This window comes from Saccopteryx bilineata, chromosome 1 (assembly GCF_036850765.1).
Source record: "Saccopteryx bilineata isolate mSacBil1 chromosome 1, mSacBil1_pri_phased_curated, whole genome shotgun sequence".
In the NCBI taxonomy this organism is placed as follows: Eukaryota; Metazoa; Chordata; class Mammalia; order Chiroptera; family Emballonuridae; genus Saccopteryx; species Saccopteryx bilineata.
The window spans coordinates 176689813-176708405 of record NC_089490.1 but is presented as its reverse complement, the minus strand read 5'-3'; the positions used below and the strand labels follow the sequence as shown (position 1 = coordinate 176708405).

Genomic DNA, 18593 nt, shown 5'->3' with positions numbered 1-18593 from the left:
TTGACACATATGCATGTTCAATAAATGGTAACAATGATTATTACTATTGGAGGGTCTAATGCATCAAACTAAAGTTCCAATAGGAAACCATACAATTCTAATCTCTACCTCAACACTTTTTCTTATGACCTAGAGTAATGGCTTTCTAAGCTAAGTTAGTACATTTTAGTCTCTTCCCACCCTTTCAATGAAGCAGTGTCAACTACGGGACAGACACTGCTAAGCGGCAACATTCTGTCCACCATTACTGCTCTCTTTAATTCGATGTTGCTTTGGGGGGGGGGGAGAATAACTGTAATGATTTTTTTTTTAGATGAATAGGTCAATGTGTTTGCTATCAATTTAACTTAATTTTAGTAAAGTTTACTAAAAGTGTTTAAGACTTCCTGGCTGGAGTTGGTGAAATACAGAGCCTCGCACCATCACATCTCTGTTTCGAAGAGAAGTGCCCCAGAGCTAGTGACAGGGCCATGAGTCCAGCCATCTGATCTTGAGGTTTCAGGGGGACACAGTTGCAAAGCTTCAGTGAAAGCCGGGAGTTCAGGGCCACCTACGGTCTTCTTTCCACAGGTCCTGCGATCCGCCCCGCCCCCAGGGAGCGCCGTCGCGAAGCGTGACGTCACACGCTTTCCCGGAAGTGCCGCTCTGTAAACGGCGGGGGCGTGTCTCCAGGAATCCGCGCGTGCAGTTAGCGGGGAGACACGGGAAGGAGGGCCGAGGCGCCGTTCTGTACAGTTGTTTTAATTGCAGAGCGAGCGGGCAGCCTGTCCCAGGCCCGGAACGTGAGCCTGACTGGGTCTGGGGTGCGACGTCATGGAGGTAGTGGAGGCCGCAGCTAATCAGCTGGAGACCCTGAAATTCAATGGTACCAGTTGTGGAGTTGACCAAGGTCAGGAGGTGCCGTCACTGGGCTCGGTTCTAGTCCCAGAGCCGCCGCCGCCGCCACTGCAATCGAATGAGGGGCCCCCAGACACTGGGCAGGACGCGGACGCTCAGCTAGTAAGAGAGCAGCCGCCTGAACCCGCGCTGAGCTCGGCCGTCGGCGGGAACCCCGGGCCGCAGGTGGAGCCACAGCCGTCGCCTAGAGGGAACTGCGTCACCGGCCGGGGCGCCGCCGAGTTGGTGCGGACCGCAGAGTTGGTGCGGACCCCGGACCCCTTGGGTACCTCGGACTCGGACTCGGACAGGTCGGGTGTCAGCGGGTCCCGCAACTGCTAGGGGAGAGAGGGTTTGTGTAACCGGCGGTGGGGCCGGGCCCGGGGGCCGAGGCGGTGCCCGCGTGGCCCCGGGAGGGGAGGTCCCTGAAGCTCCCTGCGCACGTGTTGACAAGTAGCTCGGACCGCCCATTTCTCGCTGATGTCGCAGATCCGGTTGTAAATCTGAGCCTCCTAATTGGATCGCTGTAACTGAAGTTTGGTAATTTGAAAGGTCTTTTGTATATAGATCGTAGCATTTTCAGTTAAAATATAGGAAACCTGAGGATATTGTATTGTTTTCGTGATACTTAGTTTGGCATGTCTTTCTGTGGTTATAATTTTTGAGTTTTGTGTTAGGTCTTAAGTTTTTTTTTTTCTTCCATCGAGTTTTGCGTGTGCTCTTGTGTTTGAAACAGATGAATTGAGGTTTAGTTCATTGATTTTATTTGTTTCCAGATTGGCTCCTGGCAGTTTTGTTAATTTTTTTAATCCTTGTGGGGATCACGTGAAATTAGCAAACATTGTGATTTAGTATTATAGTATGCTCTGATTAGGTTTTGTAATAGTCTCCCTCATTCTGCCCACTACCCATGTCTTTTAAATATGAAACTTCTGGGATGGGAGAGGACTAAGTAGGATGTTCCTTATGCACACTGAACATTGTTTACAGTATTTGAGTGTGTTGTGTGTTCTATGATACATGATTGGTATATTGCATTGTGTACCCACCACCCAAAGTCAAATCATCATCTGTTACCATTTATCTGACCCCTTTTAGCACCGCTCTTCTTCCCTCTGGTAACCACCATACTGTTGTCCTCTGTGTCTGTGAGTTTTTGTTTTTCTTGTTTGGTCATTTGTTGCTTTCAGTTTTGTATCCTACATATGAGTGTATCTATATAGTTCTTGACTTTTTCTGTCTGACTAATTTAGTTAACCATGGTATGTGTTCTCAAGGTCTATCGGTGTTGTCGCAGATGGCAGTATTTTGTCTCTTCTTATGGCTAAGTACTATTCCACTATATATATATACCACATCTTTAGCCAATCACCTCCTGAAGGACACTGGATATTTCCATGTCTTGGCCACTGTGAATAATGCTGCAATGAACATAGGGGTTGCATGAATGCTGTTTTGTTTTGTTTTTTTAAAGCTAGAATGAACTATTTAAACTAGAAGGTCATGAGAGGGTAAAGTGGTGATTGTTTTGGGGAGAAATCTGTGCTGATGTCAGTAATAGTTATTACAGAAAAGTAAGTGAGAAATGAGTACTTGAAATAGGAGTAGCAGTGGAAGTGGGATGAAGTGGAATACAAGTGTTTACTAATCTGAAGATTTTTTTTCTTTTATTTTGTTGCTAGTGTGAGGTAAGTATAGGTCATTCACGCAGTAGGCAGCTAGAGATTAAAGATGGAGCTTAGAGCTATCAGTGCTGTAGATTTAGAGTTACCTGCACATGGATGATGAATGGAAACATTGAAGTGCATGAGGTTATCCATGGAAAGAGTACACAGAAGAGAATAAGGATGGAAACAGTATATGTGAGACCGAAGGGGTTAGCCAGAAAAACAAAATTTCAATCCAGTGTGGGGTTACTGGTAAGAATTGCTGTGTAAGTCAAGGGCTAAAGAATTTTTCAGAGAATTGAATTGTCAACATGGTTGGTAACTTTTGAGTTCCGAGTTGTCTGAAGACTGAAAAGAAACTGTGGACAATTAAGTGATGTAGTCATTGGTGAGCAATAAGAGAAGTGCATTGCCCAGAGCTCTCTTCTGTCAGTGATTTGTCACATGCTTAATTATATTAAGACAGATGTATGAGACTGTTGTAATAAGTAGGTTGCAGTTACAGTAGGGGTTTTGAAAATGTTACCAATGGATTAAGGACTACTTTCCAAATATGGTCAACTTCAGAATTCTAGCTTTTGAATATATCAACAACAGTAAACATGTAGTGAAGGATTTCCTAGTTGAATAAATATGTTTTATCATCATCATATTACTGCTTTACTAAGTTTTCCACTTTTTCTTGCTTACAGTGAAACAGATTCAGATAGTTCAAGCTCTTCCTCTTCCTCATCATCTTCCTCATCTTCCTCATCTTCCTCTTCCTCTCAAATATCACTTCCTCCAGTGCTGTCAGATGGAGATGATTTACAAGTTGAGGATAACACGGATTTGCCTCTTAAAACAAAAGATGAAATACTCCTTAACGTAAGTACTTAGATTTGTTAACTAAACCTAATTTGGATGTTCTAAAGCAGTGGTAGTCAACTTGGTCCGTACCGCCCACTAGTGGGCGTTCCTCCTTTCATGGTGGGTGGTAGCAGAGCAACCAAAGTATAAATAAAAAGATAGATTTAACTATAGTAAGTTGTTTTATAAAGATTTATTCTGCCAAACAGCGAAAATCTGACATAAAGTACTTGGTAAATAATTATTATTATATGCTTTAACTTGCTGTAACTCTGCTTTATAAATTTTATAAAGTAAAGTTACTTTCCTATTTTATAAATCACTATTACTGTGGAACTGGTGGGCGGTTAGAAAATTTTACTACTAACAGAGATACAAAAGTGGGCGGTAGTTATAAAAAGGTTGACTACCCCGTTCTAAAATATATTGTGCTAATATTGATCTCATTTGTCCTATGTCTGATCCATAAATTTGAAGACTTCTCAGTTTTATTGGGCATACTTTTGCCATCTTTACCTTTCATAACGATAGGATTGTTTAGAGAATTGATCTGGATAATTTCTAAGGTTGCTTCTAACTCTAACGTTTGCTAATTGTTCTTCCTGGTGTGTCAACTTTAGCCTACTGTTTTTCAATTTTTCTTTCATCTTTCCTAAAAGGTATTTCTTATGTAGATTTACAACCTCGCCCTTTTTTTTTAAACCATATTTCAAACCATACTTCAGAACATTTTGCTCATTTGTGATTAAAATCATTTTTAGTTGATTGCACTAGGAAACAAAAAATGAAATAAATGGATTGAGCAAAATCATATTTCTATTTGAGGTTTATTAATTTAGTTTTTATTATTTTTATGTTTACAGTTAGACAAAACTTGTTTGTGATAAAATGGTATTTATTGACACTTCATAGGTTTGGTTTGTAAAATTAGCTCTTGTGTGGTTATTTTCTGTTAAACTGTAACTCTCCTGAAGAAGGGGATGGCAGTCTGGTTGAAACCTCGTGAGTCGAGAGAAAAGTCTTCTCAGAATTTCAGAATATAGATTACATTACTACCTATTTATTCTTTCCATTCTCACATGTACTTTGTTATTATTAGTGCTTTTTTAGTATTTAATGGTCGCTAATTATAACTATTATATAACACTTAAATGAATGAAATATTTTAATGCAAAATTTGAAAATAATAATTGGAAAGCCTAGAGGCAGTTGAATGCTGTTTTATGACTGAATTCTACTAATAGTCCTTCTTTTTCTCTGCTTACAATAAGAAATTTCCTATCTCACTCTTACATATTTAAAATCCTTGGATTTTTGAGGAACTTCATGTTTTCTTCTTACAAACGTTATCTCTCAGTGGTCTTTTTACACAGAGGCTCTCTCAGTTTCTGACTCTTTTCTGAAAGTATTGGGGAACTTGTTTGATCTTGTCCCTGTATCTTGCTCTTGCTGCTTTTCCTCTTAGAATATAAAAACTGACAAATAAAGGACCGCAGTACTTTTGTATATGTATGTGTAGTGTCTTCTTTTTCTTATTAGATCTGCAATTCTTACTTTGAGATTCCCTTGAAATTTCATGTAAAATCTTCGTCTATTTGTTTATTATTTTTCAGGATAGAACGCCCATATCTGCATCAGAAGGTAAAAACGGGGCCATGGCCACAGGGAGGCCAGGAACCATGTTCTTTAACAGACTAAGTTCATATCTGATCTTTATAGTTCCCATAGTGCCCAGTACAGTGCTTTACAGGTAATGGTTCCTCAGTCAATAGTAACAGGGAATAATTGAGTGGATAGGCATCTTTCATTCATTCTTAAACTATTAGAGTACACCTACCATATGCTAGGTGCTGTAGTTAAGACCCACCCAGTTTCTGCTTTCATAGTGTGTAGTGGGGAGAAGCAGACAATAAATAAAGTGAGACAAATGAATTTAATTGCTGGATGTGCTATTTTGAATTGTATGAGAATGTGTTTGGCACATACCAGAAAATTAGATTTTTGATGGGAATGTAGGTTAGCTTTTAAAACTTGGTATGACGGGCTGGTATTTTCCTTTTTGTGCCAGTACTGAGGGGTTTTTGGAAAGGATGGAGGAGGCAATTAAAGTCTTTACTTTTACTTTTTTTTCCCCCTGCATCACAACACACTTTTGAAGACACTGTGCATTGTGCTCACATGTCCTTAAATGTTCCCCAAGGTGCTCAGCCTCTAGCCCAACCAGAATCTGTAGGGAGAGGCAGAGAGTTTGGTGAAGAAAAAATGGGTGGAGATGGGAGGCAGTGAAAGGAGAAAGCACCTTCCAGTTAGCGGTCAGCCCTTAGTTTAAAAGTCAGTTTCCCGCAGGCTGAGGTCAGGCGGAATCGGGGTCAGGAGGAGGAGAAATTTTGTGTTCTTGAATAGCTGTGTGCTTTATATTTACACACTTAGGTAAACTTATTATTAGTTCTTGGTTCTTTAGACTACTCTGTTGCTAGATATAGGTAGAGGAATGACTTCTCTGGTCTGCCCTAAATCTTTGACAGAGGACTCTGAAAGAGTATTTGGAACTCTTTAATTCACGGGAAGAAAAGGTTTGGTCCGTAATACCGGGGGTAGTTTGGCTACAGATACTCAGTATCTTTATCTTTTATTAACTGATTGATTTTAGAAAGGGAAAGGAAGAGAGAGAGGGAGAAACATCGATTTGCTGTTCCCACTTAATTTGTGCATTCATTGATTGATTCTAGTATGTGCCCTGTTGGGACGACACCCCAAAGAACTGACCTACCCGGCCATGACAGTATTCAGTATCTTTAGGACTCTCTTTTTCTCTCTCTCTTAGCAGGTGTTTCTTCATGGGACTGGCAGTTTGATCACTGATTCTCCCATATGAAAGTTATGGAAAGGACTTTTACTGGTTTTTGGAGGCTGATGCACCGTCCTGAACAAATTATTGAGGCTAGTGGAATGGGTATTCGATTGCTTACGCATGAGTCATGTAGTGACTTCTGTTTGTGTGGGAGAGTATGTAGGAGAATGTGTGCTTGAGAGAGAGCACATGGGCGAGTGTGAGGGTGGGAGTGTGTAGGATCAGTGAGGGTGGGAGTGTGTAGGATCAGTTGACAGAGGGAGTGTGAATTCATGTATATTTTGAGGAGGGTGGGGATTGGGTGGGTGGTATCGACCCATGCAGAACACAAGGAGTGGTTCTCTGTCACAGGAAAGGGAGGCTTATGTCCTTTGAGAAGGCGATTCTGTTCAGTCGGTCACAGCAGTTACAGTTTATAGGGGACAACGGGAAACACGTGAAAGAAGCTATCACATATGACTTAGGTTCCAGTCTTCTTGTTACGAACAACAGAGACACAAATTACTTTGAAAGAGTGGGAATTTGCTCTAAACTTGCATAGGAAAGCCATTAGGACTTAAGGCAGCTGTGGAGGATGCCATGCTGTCTCTTTTATATGCCTCTTGACCTTTCTCATAAGTTCTCTGTCATTTTATTTTCTCTCTTTACCTGTAGATTCATCTTTTTCATGTTTGCGTGTGCATGGACTTCTGTGTCCTTGGGTCCAAATATAGGATCTTCTACTTTGAGCTTCCCCATGAACTGCCTAATTAGATTTACTATTTCTTTGCCTACTTTTGAGATAATTCTGTTTCTTATCTTAGATTTTTTTTTTCCAGAAGATGATAATCCACTCTTCCTAGGAAGTGTTTCCTCTTTTGTTATGACTCTAGCTGGTGTTATACGTGCTGTTTTGTTTAGGTTTGGTAGTATAGGAGACCCCAGCTAGACTTAGTGGTAACGAAATACACTTTCTGAAGAAAATTAATGAAATATTCTATCCATATTGTCTTTGCTTATAGGTAAGATGCATAAATTAAAGTGGGCCAAACAGTTTAAACAATTTTAAGAGTTTGTGCTGGATTTTTAGCCATCTCTTGAACATAGACATGCCCAATTTAACCCAGTTTTTTGTCCTACCTCTTTAGAAAGTGTCTCATTCTAGCCAGGTGGCTAGTGTCCTTCAGGTATGCTGAGCTTAATTTATATCTTCATTTAGTCTGTTTCTCAAGCAGAAATGTTGCCTCCTTCGATCTAGCTTATTAAATCTTTTCTGTTCTTGGAAAATTAGATCCTGGTGATTTAACTACTAACTCTTGGCAATCTTTTAAGTGTAAGTACATGGAAGTGTATGTGTGAAGTAACCTTGAGATCATTCCTTTGGAATTAGACCTCAAGTATTTACAACAGTCCCCTGAGAAGATTTGGTTGTAAGCTGAATGAAAAGCAGGGGTGAGGGGAAGGGAGAAAAAGTGGGATTAGTCATCTATAATGGACAAGACAATGGAAAGGGAGAGTTTTAATTGACTCTTTTCATAATGCCATAATTATGTAATATATAAAATTAAATATAACTAAGTCAAGTTATTCTTTAAAAAAATCTCTAATGCTGAGAAGGTTTATAGATAACCTACACAATACATGTGAAGCAACATACATATTATTATGGCCTTGGAACTGCATAAAACCACATAGAATTTGCTTTGTGTTTCAATGAATTGGAAAATTCGAGTTTTTTTGAAAAATGTTCTTATTAATTTATGGCCTAAACTCTTCATTCAGATAAATCAGATATAATTAAAAATTTAGAATCATAAAAACATTTATGGAATTGTGACATTTCAAAGCCTTAATGAGAAATGAATTTTATAAATTAATATCTATGGTTTTTTTGTTTGAAAAGCTCGATTTTACATAATGTTTTAAAGTTTTGATTATAATGCTTACAATTACAATACTGTAGTAAGAATTATAATGTGTATTTATATATAAAATATAGCATGACCAAGGAAAAAAATTTAATGCTTGGAGGCAATTTTTGGTAAATTTACCTTTATAATTTGGTATATTATGTGTGTGTTTTTTTTCTGTATTTTTTGGAAGCCGGAAACGGGGAGAGTCGGACAGACTCCGCATGCCCACTAGGGGGCGACGCTCTGCCCACCAGGGGATGATGCTCTGCCCCTCCGGGGTGTCGCTTTGTTGCGACCAGAGCCACTCTAGCGCCTGGGGCAGAGGCTGAGGAGCCATCCCCAGCGCCCGCGCCATCTTTGCTCCAGTGGAGCCTCGGCTGCGGGAGGGGAAGAGAGAGACAGAGAAGAAGGAGAGGGGGAGGGGTGGAGAAGCAGATGGGCGCTTCTCCTGTGTGCCCTGGCCAGGAATCGAACCCGGGACTTCTGCACGCCAGGCCGACACTCTACCACTGAGCCAACCAGCCAGGGCTGGTATATTATGTTTTGAAACAGATATATTTTATAGTTAGATTGAATACACTGTATTTTGTTTCAGATTCTGGCAGTGTAGATACATATCCTAAAACATCTTGACATGAGGATATGGAAACAGCTGGCCAGAAGTTAAGAGTGGATTATTTCATGCCTTTTTATTTTTTATTATTATTATTATTATTATTATTATTATTATTTAGTAAGAGGAGGGGAGGCAGAGACAGACTCCTGCATGCGCCCAACTGGGATCCACCCAGCAAGCCCACTAGGGGGTGATGCTCTGCCCACCTGTGGCCCTTGCTCCATTGTGCCAAAGCCATTTTTTAGCGCCTGAGGCGGAGGCTATGGAGCCATCCTTACCGCCCAGGGCCAACTTGCTCTAATAGAGCCATGGCTGGAGGAGGAGAGGAGAAGAGAGAGAAAGAGAGAGAGAGAGAAGCAAGAGGGGAAGGGATGGAGAAGCAGATGGGCGCTTCTCTTGTGTGCAGTGATGGGGAATCGAACTCATGCCTTTTTGATTTCCCATTATCTATGGCATTAGATTGCACCTGGCCTATTCTTAATAATTGTTGACTGACTATGTTGTTGTTAAGGCCTACCTTGGTTATAAGTTTTGTCCTAAATGCAGGCCTCTTTCAACTTCAGCTTTTTATGACTTTAGAAATATTCGGCATTATTACAGTGTATCTTAGAATACTGATGGCAGTTAGCAACATTCTTCTCAAAATGCCTGATATTTTAGAAATGATTTATATACTCGAAAGATCATTCATATTAATATTTGGAGCTCTTTAAAATTTATTTTTTATTTTTATTTTTCTGAAGCTGGAAACGGGGAGAGACAGACAGACTCCTGCATGCGCCCGACTGGGATCCACCCGGCACGCCCACCAGGGGCGACGCTCTGCCCCTCCGGGGCGTCGCTCTGCCGCGACCAGAGCCACTCTAGCGCCTGGGGAAGAGGCCAAGGAGCCATCCCCAGCGCCCGGGCCATCTTTGCTCCAATGGAGCCTCGGCTGCGGGAGGGGAAGAGAGCGACAGAGAGCAAGGAGGGGGGGTGGAGAAGCAAATGGGCACTCTACTGCTGAACCAACCAGCCAGGGCTAAAAATATTTTTTTAAGATAATGTTTTATTATACAAAATTCTTTTTATTTTTTATTTTTTCTTCTTTTCCAAGTGAGAGAAGGGAACACAGAGAGACAGACTCCTGGATGTGCCCCAACTAGGATCCACCTGGCAACCCCCATCTGGGGCTGATGCTCTGCCTATCTGAGGCCGTGCTCACAACGAAGCTATTCTTAGTGCCTTCACAGAGCCATCCTTAGCACCAAGGGCCAGTGGGCTCGAATCAATTGAGTCATGGCTGTGGAAGGGAAAGAGAGAAAAGGGAATAGGGGTGGAGAAGCAGATGGTCACTTTCCTGTGTGCTCTGACTGGGAGTTGAACCCAGGACATCCACATGCTGGGCTGACACTCTACTACTGAGCCAACTGACCAGGGCCCAAAATTATTTCAGTAAAACTTTTAATAAACATGAATGATCCCTTAAACTTCAAATAAAAACTGTTTTATGCAGTAGAGTATCCATGTAGGTCCTGTGTAAATACACATAAATGACTATTGCACAAAAACATTGCATTTATTAGATTCCTCCATTCCCCAGTAGATTTTAGTAGGTGAGTTCTTCTGCTTTAGAGGATAAAGACAGATGCATATTAAAGAGGAATTTAACTAGAGAGTGAGCATACATACTTATGCCGAAAGCAAAGTAACATCAGAGAGATAATGCATGTCATGTGAATGGAAAAAAATCAGATTGAGTGGAAGAGGAGATAACTTGCACTACAGTGGTCAAGGAGGGCTCATGGTTTGAACTTAGATTTAAAGATGGAGATGATAAATCTGGGTAAAGACAGGCAAAGAGAATATGAACTTTTCCAATGAAAGGACTGGGTCGGTAGCTTGACATTTATTCCCAGTGTTGGCTACATAGTAGGGGCTCAGGGAAGGTTTCTGTGTTTGTTCATTCATTATCGTGTATATAGCTAATGTCAATTCTAAAAAAGGCTACTTTTTTTTTTAATTTTTAAGACTTCTGAAAAGTTAATAAGTGAGGACATTTTGTAGTTATTTGGCAGTGCTGTTATCTTCATGGTGTGTAAAATCAGTCTTAGATTTGATGAAATAAAATATGGCCTCCTCTGTTAATATAAAAGATGATGCTAGAATTCATTGTTGAAAGGTTTCCTTTTTTTTTTTTTTTTTTTTTGTATTTTTCTGAAGTGAGAAGCTGGGAAGCAGAGAGACAGACTCCCGCATGCACCTGACAGGGTTCCACCCAGCCTGCCCACCAGGGATAAATGCTCTGCCCATCTGGGCCATTGCTCCATTGCAACCAGAGCCATTCTAGTGCCAGAGGCAGAGGCCATGGAGCCATTCTCAGCACCCGGGCCAACTTTGCTCCAGTGGAGCCTTGGCTGTGGGAGGAGAAGAGAGAGAAAGGAGAGGGGGAAGAGTGGAGAAGCAGATGTGTGCTTCTCCTGTGTGCCCTTGCCGAGACTCGAACCCCAGACTTCCACACGCTGGGCCAGCACTCTACTGCTGAGCCAACCAGCCAGGGTCAAAGGTATTTTTCTTATTAAGGTGGATTATTTTTGTATTTTACTTTTATATTTGTGTGAGTCAAATTTTGAAGATATTCTTATGTCACATAATTTGCTATATTTATACACTGTCTTTTTAATTACATGCTGTTAAAGATTTTTTTAAATTGCATCGTTAGCCATTTGTATGAACTATTCAGAATTTTTGCTTAGTTCCTCACTATTTATAAATAAGATAACTGATACCCAGAAAGACAGTGACTGGCCTGGGGTAGCATAGGTGGGAGGAGCAGATTCAGAACGAGTAACAAGCAGGTTCCAGTCTGTTAATTTTTAGTTCTTGTGGAGATCTGCTCGAATAACATTGGAATTTGGTCATTTGAACTTCCTGATTATTTGGTTTCAGAATAATAATGTATATTTTGCATATTTTGCCATTTGAAGAATGATTGTATCATCTAATAGAAGTTTTTTTAAGTTGTAATTGCTTGGGCTATATTCCTTCTTAATAAAGCCTTGGTTTGAAACTGTAGGGCATCTAGGAAAAATATAATTGTTTTAGTATGTTGAATTCCAGTAGTTCATTTGCCTAATGCTGTGATGTGATATGTTGGGGGATTTTTGTTTCCATGAGGCCTTGTCTTTTGCTGATGATGTGAATGAAATATTTTTCTTTTACTTGCCCACTCTTTGTTATTGCATATAGTAGAAGTATTGAATAACTATGTCCAGAAAAACTATTTTTTACTCTTGATTGAGTCTGTAAAGAGTAGTTTTATTTAAATGATAGCATGTTTATCTCTAGTTGCAGATACTGTACATAAAAAACAGATACTTAGTTTCATTTTAATTTTGGGAAGTGTGAAAAATTCATCACAAATCTTTGTTTCCCAAGTGAGAAAATTCAGGTTAACATGAAAACTTTATAGTCATATGGTGCATGCTCTTATAATGTGGTCTTAAAATTATACCTGTATTAATGACTGAAAATTGGTTAGTGCTCTTCATAGCTTTGTGTCTTGCAGTGGAGGGCTCTTGGATGTATGACAGTGTAAACAGCAGTGCTAATAGGCTTTGCTGCAGATGGGATGTTCTGTGTCCACTCATCTGAGCTTGTTCTTAAGCCTTTGAGCTTAAGCTATTGTCTTAAGCTATTGAGTTCTTGAAATGTGGCTAATGTGACTGAGGACTGTGTTTTAAATTTTATTTTTAATTAAATTTAAATAAATGTGTTATTGGTGAAGCAGAATAAAATGAGTCTTTCTCACCCAATGGTCTCTTTCCTTGAGGACATGGGTAATTCAGGCTCATTTTTAAACTTCCCATCTGGCAATAAGTAGCCTTCTTTTATTATTTTCAGTATGTTTGATTTTTGCTTATTATATGATGATGCAGCTTTTTCTATCCCAGGTTTCCTTGTCATCTCAATTTTTTAGTTTATCTATGCATTTTTTTTAATAATTTTATTTTTTTAATGGGGTGACATCAATAAATCAGGATACATATATTCAAAGATAACAAGACCAGGGTATCTTGTCGTTCAATTATGATGCATACCCGTCACCCAAAGTCAGATTGTCCTCTGTCACCTTCTATCTTGTTTTCTTTGTGCCCCTCCCCCTCCCCCTTTCCCTCTCCCATTCCCCCCTCCCCCCCCCCCCAACCACCACACTCTTATCAATGTCTCTTAGTTTCACTTTTATGTCCCACATACGTATGGAATAATGCAGTTCCTGGTTTTTTCTGCTTTACTTATTTCGCTTCGTATCATGTTATCAAGATCCCACCATTTTGCTGTAAATGTTCCGATGTCATCATTTCTTATGGCTGAGTAGTGTTCCATAGTGTATATGTGCCACATCTTCTTTATCCAGTCATCTATTGACGGGCTTTTTGGTTGTTTCCATGTCCTGGCCACTGTGAACAATGCTGCAATAAACATGGGGCTGCATGTGTCTTTACGTATCAATGTTTCTGAGTTTTTGGGGTATATACCCAGTAGAGGGATTGCTGGGTCATAAGGTAGTTCTATTTTCAGTTTTTTGAGGAACCACCATACTTTCTTCCATAATGGTTGTACTACTTTACATTCCCACCAACAGTGTATGAGGGTTCCTTTTTCTCCACAGCCTCTCCAACATTTGCTATTACCTGTCTTGCTAATAATAGCTAATCGAACAGGTGTGAGGTGGTATCTCATTGCTGTTTTGATTTGCATTTCTCTAATAGCTAAAGAAGATGAGCATCTTTTCATATATCTGTTGGCCATTTGTATTTCTTCCTGGGAGAAGTGTCTGTTCATATCCTCTTCCCATTTTTTTATGGGATTGTTTGTTTGTTTGTTGTTGAGTTTTATGAGTTCTTTGTATATTTTGGATATTAGGCCCTTATCTGAGCTGTTGTTTGAAAATATCATTTCCCATTTAGTTGGCTTTCTGTTTATTTTGTTATCAGTTTCTCTTGCTGAGCAAAAACTTCTTAGTCTGATGTAGTCCCATTCATTAATTTTTGCCTTCACTTCTCTTGCCATTGGAGTCAAATTCATAAAATGCTCTTTAAAACCCAGGTCCATGAGTTGAGTACCTATGTCTTCTTCTATGTACTTAATTGTTTCAGGTCTTATGTTTAGATCTTTGATCCATTTTGAGTTAATTTTAGTACAGGGGGACAAACTGTAGTCCAGTTTCATTCTTTTGCATGTGGCTTTCCAGTTTTCCCAGCACCATTTATTGAAGAGGCTTTCTTTTCTCCATTGTGTGTTGTTGGCTCCTTTATCAAAAATTATTTGACTACATATATGTGGTTTTATTTCTGGCCTTTCTGTTCTGTTCCATTGGTCTGAGTGTCTATTTTTCTGCCAATACCATGCTGTTTTGATTGTCGTGGCCCTATAATAGAGTTTGAAGTCAGGTATTGTAATGCCCCCAGCTTCATTCTTTTTCTTTAGGATTGCTTTGGCTATTCGGGGTTTTTTATAGTTCCATATAAATCTGATGATTTTTTGCTCTATTTCTTTAAAAAACGTCATTGGAAGTTTGATGGGAATTGCATTGAATTTGTATATTGCTTTGGGTAATATAGCCATCTTGATTATATTTATTCTTCCTAGCCAAGAACAAGGTATATTCTTCCATCTCATTATATCTTTTTCAATTTCCCTTAACAATGGTTTATAGTTTTCATTATATAAGTCCTTTACATTCTTTGTTATGTTTATTCCTAAGTATTTTATTTTTTTTTGTTGCAATCGTGAAGGGGATTATTCTTTTGAGTTCCTTCTCAGTCGTTTCATTGTTGGCATATAGAAAGGCTGTTGACTTCTGAATGTTAATTTTGTATCCTGCGACCTTACTGTATTGGCTTATTGTTTCTAGTAGTCTTTTTGTGGATTCTTTGGGGTTTTCGATGTATAGGATCATATCATCTGCAAAAAGTGATACCTTTACTTCTTCTTTTCCGATATGGATGCCTTTTATTTCTTTGTCTTGTCTGACTGCTGTGGCGAGAACCTCCAGTACCACATTAAATAAGAGTGGAGAGAGTGGACAACCCTGTCTTGTTCCTGATTTAAGGGGGAAAGCCTTCAGTTTAGTGCCATTTAATATGATGTTAGCTGATGGTTTATCATATATGGCCTTTATCATGTTGAGATATTTTCCTTCTATACCCATTTTGTTGAGAGTCTTAAACATAAAATTGTGTTGTATTTTATCGAAAGCCTTTTCTGCATCTATTGATAAGATCATGTGGTTTTTGTTCTTTGTTTTGTTGATATGGTGTATTACGTTAACCGTTTTACGTATGTTGAACCATCCTTGAGATTCTGGGATGAATCCCACTTGATCATGATGTATTATTTTTTTAATATGTTGTTGTATTCGATTTGCTAGTATTTTGTTTAGTATTTTAGCATCTGTATTCATTAGAGATATTGGTCTGTACTTTTCTTTTTTTGTGCCATCCTTGCCTGGTTTTGGGATGAGGGTTATGTTGGCCTCATAAAATGTGTTTGGAAGTATTGCTTCTTCTTCAATTTTTTGGAAGACTTTGAGTAGAATAGGAACCAAGTCTTCTTTGAAGGTTTGATAAAATTCGCTGGTATAGCCGTCAGCGCCTGGACTTTTATTTTTGGGGAGGTTTTTAATGGTTTTTTCTATTTCTTCTCTACTGATAGGTCTGTTTAGGCTTTCTGCTTCTTCTTGACTCAGTCTAGGAAGGTTGTATTTTTCTAGGAATTTATCCATTTCTTCTAGGTTGTTGAATTTAGTGGCATAAAGTTTTTCATAGTATTCTACAATAATTCTTTGTATATCTACGGTGTCTGTGGTGATTTCTCCTCTTTCATTTTGGATTTTGTTTATATGAGTTCTTTCTCTTTTTTCCTTGGTAAGTCTTGCCAAGGGTTTGTCAATTTTATTGATCTTTTCAAAGAACCAGCTCCTTGTTCTATTAATTTTTTCTATAGTTTTTCTGTTCTCTAATTCATTTATTTCTGCTCTGATTTTTATTATCTCCTTTCTTCGGCTGCTTTTGGGTTGTCTTTGTTCTTCTTTTTCTAGTTCCTTAAGGTGGGAAGTTAAGTGGTTCACTTGGGCTCTCTCTTGTTTGTTCATATATGCCTGAAGTGATATGAACTTCCCTCTTATCACTGCTTTTGCTGCATCCCATAGATTCTGATATGTCGTATTGTCATTTTCATTAGTCTGTATAAATCTTTTGATCTCTGCACTTATTTCTTCTTTGACCCATTCATTTTTTAAAAGTATGTTGTTTAGTTTCCACATTTTTGTGGGATTTTTTTCCTCTTTCTTGCAGTTGAATTCTAGTTTCAAGGCTTTATGATCAGAAAATATGCTTGGTACAACTTCAATTTTTCTGAATTTGCTGATGTTCTTTTTGTGGCCCAACATATGGTCAATTCTTGAGAATTATCCATGTACACTGGAGAAAAATGTATACTCAGTCACTTTGGGATGAAATGTCCTGTAGATGTCTATCATATCCAGGTGCTCTAGTGTTTTGTTTAAGGCCACTATGTCTTTGTTGATTCTCTGTTTGGATGACCGATCTAGAGCCATCAGCGGTGTATTGAGGTCTCCAAGTATGATTGTATTTTTGTCAATTTTTGTTTTAAGGTCAATAAGTAGCTGTCTTATATATTTTGGTGCTCCCTGGTTTGGTGCATATATATTAAGAATTGTTATGTCTTCTTGATTCAGTGTCCCCTTAGCCATTATGAAATGGCCATTTTTGTCTCTGAGTACTTTTCCTGTCTTGTAGTCAGCATTATCAGATATGAGTATTGCTACACCTGCTTTTTTTTGGATGTTATTTGCTTGGAGTATTGTTTTCCAGCCTTTCACTTTGAATTTGTTTTTATCCTTGTTACTTAGATGAGTTTCCTGTAGGCAGCATATAGTTGGATTTTCTTTTTTAATCCATTCTGCTACTCTGTGCCTTTTTATTGGTGAGTTTAATCCGTTTACATTTAGTGTAATTATTGATACTTGTGAGTTCCCTATTGCCATTTTATATCTTGCTTTCTGTTAGTTTTGTGTCTTGTTTGATCCTTCTCTTTCGTTTTTCTATCTTTTGTTTTTATTTGGTTGTATTCCATACATCTTTCCTCTGTTGCTATCTTTTTTATCTCATGTTCTTCTGTGGTGGTTTTTTCAATGGTGGTTACCTTTGAGTAATGAAAAGGGTCCCTACCCTGTTCATTGTAGCAAACTATTTTGTGAGTACTTTTGCACTCCATCGTCCTTTGCTACTGTTAATCTCCATCTTCTCACCCCCTTTCTTTTTGTTGTTGTCACAGTTTAAATTTGGTTTTATTGTGTTCTTCTTGGAGCTTTTACTTGTGGCTCTGTTTTTTTTTTGTTCTTTGTATCTGATTGGAGAACCCCCTTTAGTAATTCCTGGAGTGGGGGTTTTCTGATGATAAATTCCGTCATCTTTTCTGTATCTGTGAATGTTTTTATTTCTCCTTCATATTTGAAGGATAGCTTTGATGGGTATAGTATTCGTGGCTGAAAGTTTCTCTCTTTCAGGACTTCAAATATTGGGGTCCACTCTCTTCTAGCTTGTAGAGTTTCTGCTGAGAAATCTGATGATAATCTAATGGGCGTTCCTTTATATGTTGTATTCTTCTTTTCCCTGGCTGCCTTGAGAATTTTTTCTTTGCTGTTGGTTTGTGTCAATTTCATTATGATATGCCTTTGAGTAGGTTTGTTGGGGTTAAGAAAACTCGGTGTTCTGTTTGCTTCTTGAATTTGAGGCTTTAGTTCTTTCCACAGGCTTGGGAAGTTCTCATCTATTATTTGTTTGAGTATGTTCTCCATTCCATTTTCTCTCTCTTCTCCCTCTGATATACCTATTATTCTTATGTTATTCTTTTTGATGGAGTCAGATAATTCTTGTAGGGCTATCTCATTTTTTTTAATTTTTGAGTCTCTTTCTTCTTCTCTCTGTTGTGCCTCAAGTTGCTTGTCTTCTATTTCACTAATCCTCTCTTCTATCTGACCTGTTCTATTAGCTAAGCTTGTTACTTCGTTTTTCAGCTCGTGAATTGAGTTTTTCATCTCTGTTTGATTTGTTTTTATAGTTTCAATTTCTTTGGACATATATTCTTTGTATTCATTGAGTTGTTTTCTGAGCTCCCTAAATTGCCTTTCTGTGTTTTCTTGTATATCTCGGAGGATTTTTAGGATTTCTATCTTGAATTTTCTGTCATTTAGCTCCAAGGTTTCCAATATATTAAATTTTTTCTCCATAGATTTTTCCTCATCTAGCTGTGTTACCTCTCTTTCTTTTGTATCCATGATATTCGATTTTCTCTTCCTTAATGGCATCTGAGGGTGGTTTTGTTGATAGTATTAATGAGATTTAATAAAGAATAAAAAGTTAAAAAAAATAAAAAATCAAAAAGAGTTTTTTTTTTAAAAAAATTAATAATGAAATAAAAATAAAATATAAATTTAAAAAAAAAGGAAATTATTCCCCCCCTCCTTTTTTCCTCTCCTCTCCCCTTTTTCTTGAGAATATCTTGTGGTGAACTGTGAATTATAACAAACAATGCCTGTGATGGAGGTCCTGAATTGGGGAAAAGTAATAAAGGGGCAAAAAAAAAAAAAAAAAAAGAAAAATAAAGAAAAAAAAAAGGGGGGGGGCGGTATGGACCCACAAAAAGCAAATAAGGAAAAAATTTGGGTCAAGAATAAAATGATTTGCTTTTAGGTGTTGGTGTTGTCTAAGAGTTATGATGAGAGGAATAAGAGGAGAACAGAAAAATGGGGGGACAAATTAAAAAAATACTATTGT

The 18593-nt window shown here is 38.5% G+C and overlaps 1 protein-coding gene across 1 annotated transcript in view; it reads left to right on the top strand.

Moving 5' to 3' along the window:
- The first annotated feature begins 660 nt into the window (after window positions 1-660).
- NAF1 (nuclear assembly factor 1 ribonucleoprotein) overlaps window positions 661-18593 on the top strand; it is a 40902-nt gene continuing 22969 nt past the window's right edge. The window contains exons 1-2 of the mRNA XM_066280021.1: window positions 661-1187; window positions 3236-3410. Coding sequence (XP_066136118.1) covers window positions 814-1187; window positions 3236-3410 — 549 coding nt within the window. The 5' untranslated portion in view covers window positions 661-813. The remainder of the gene's footprint in view (window positions 1188-3235; window positions 3411-18593) is intronic.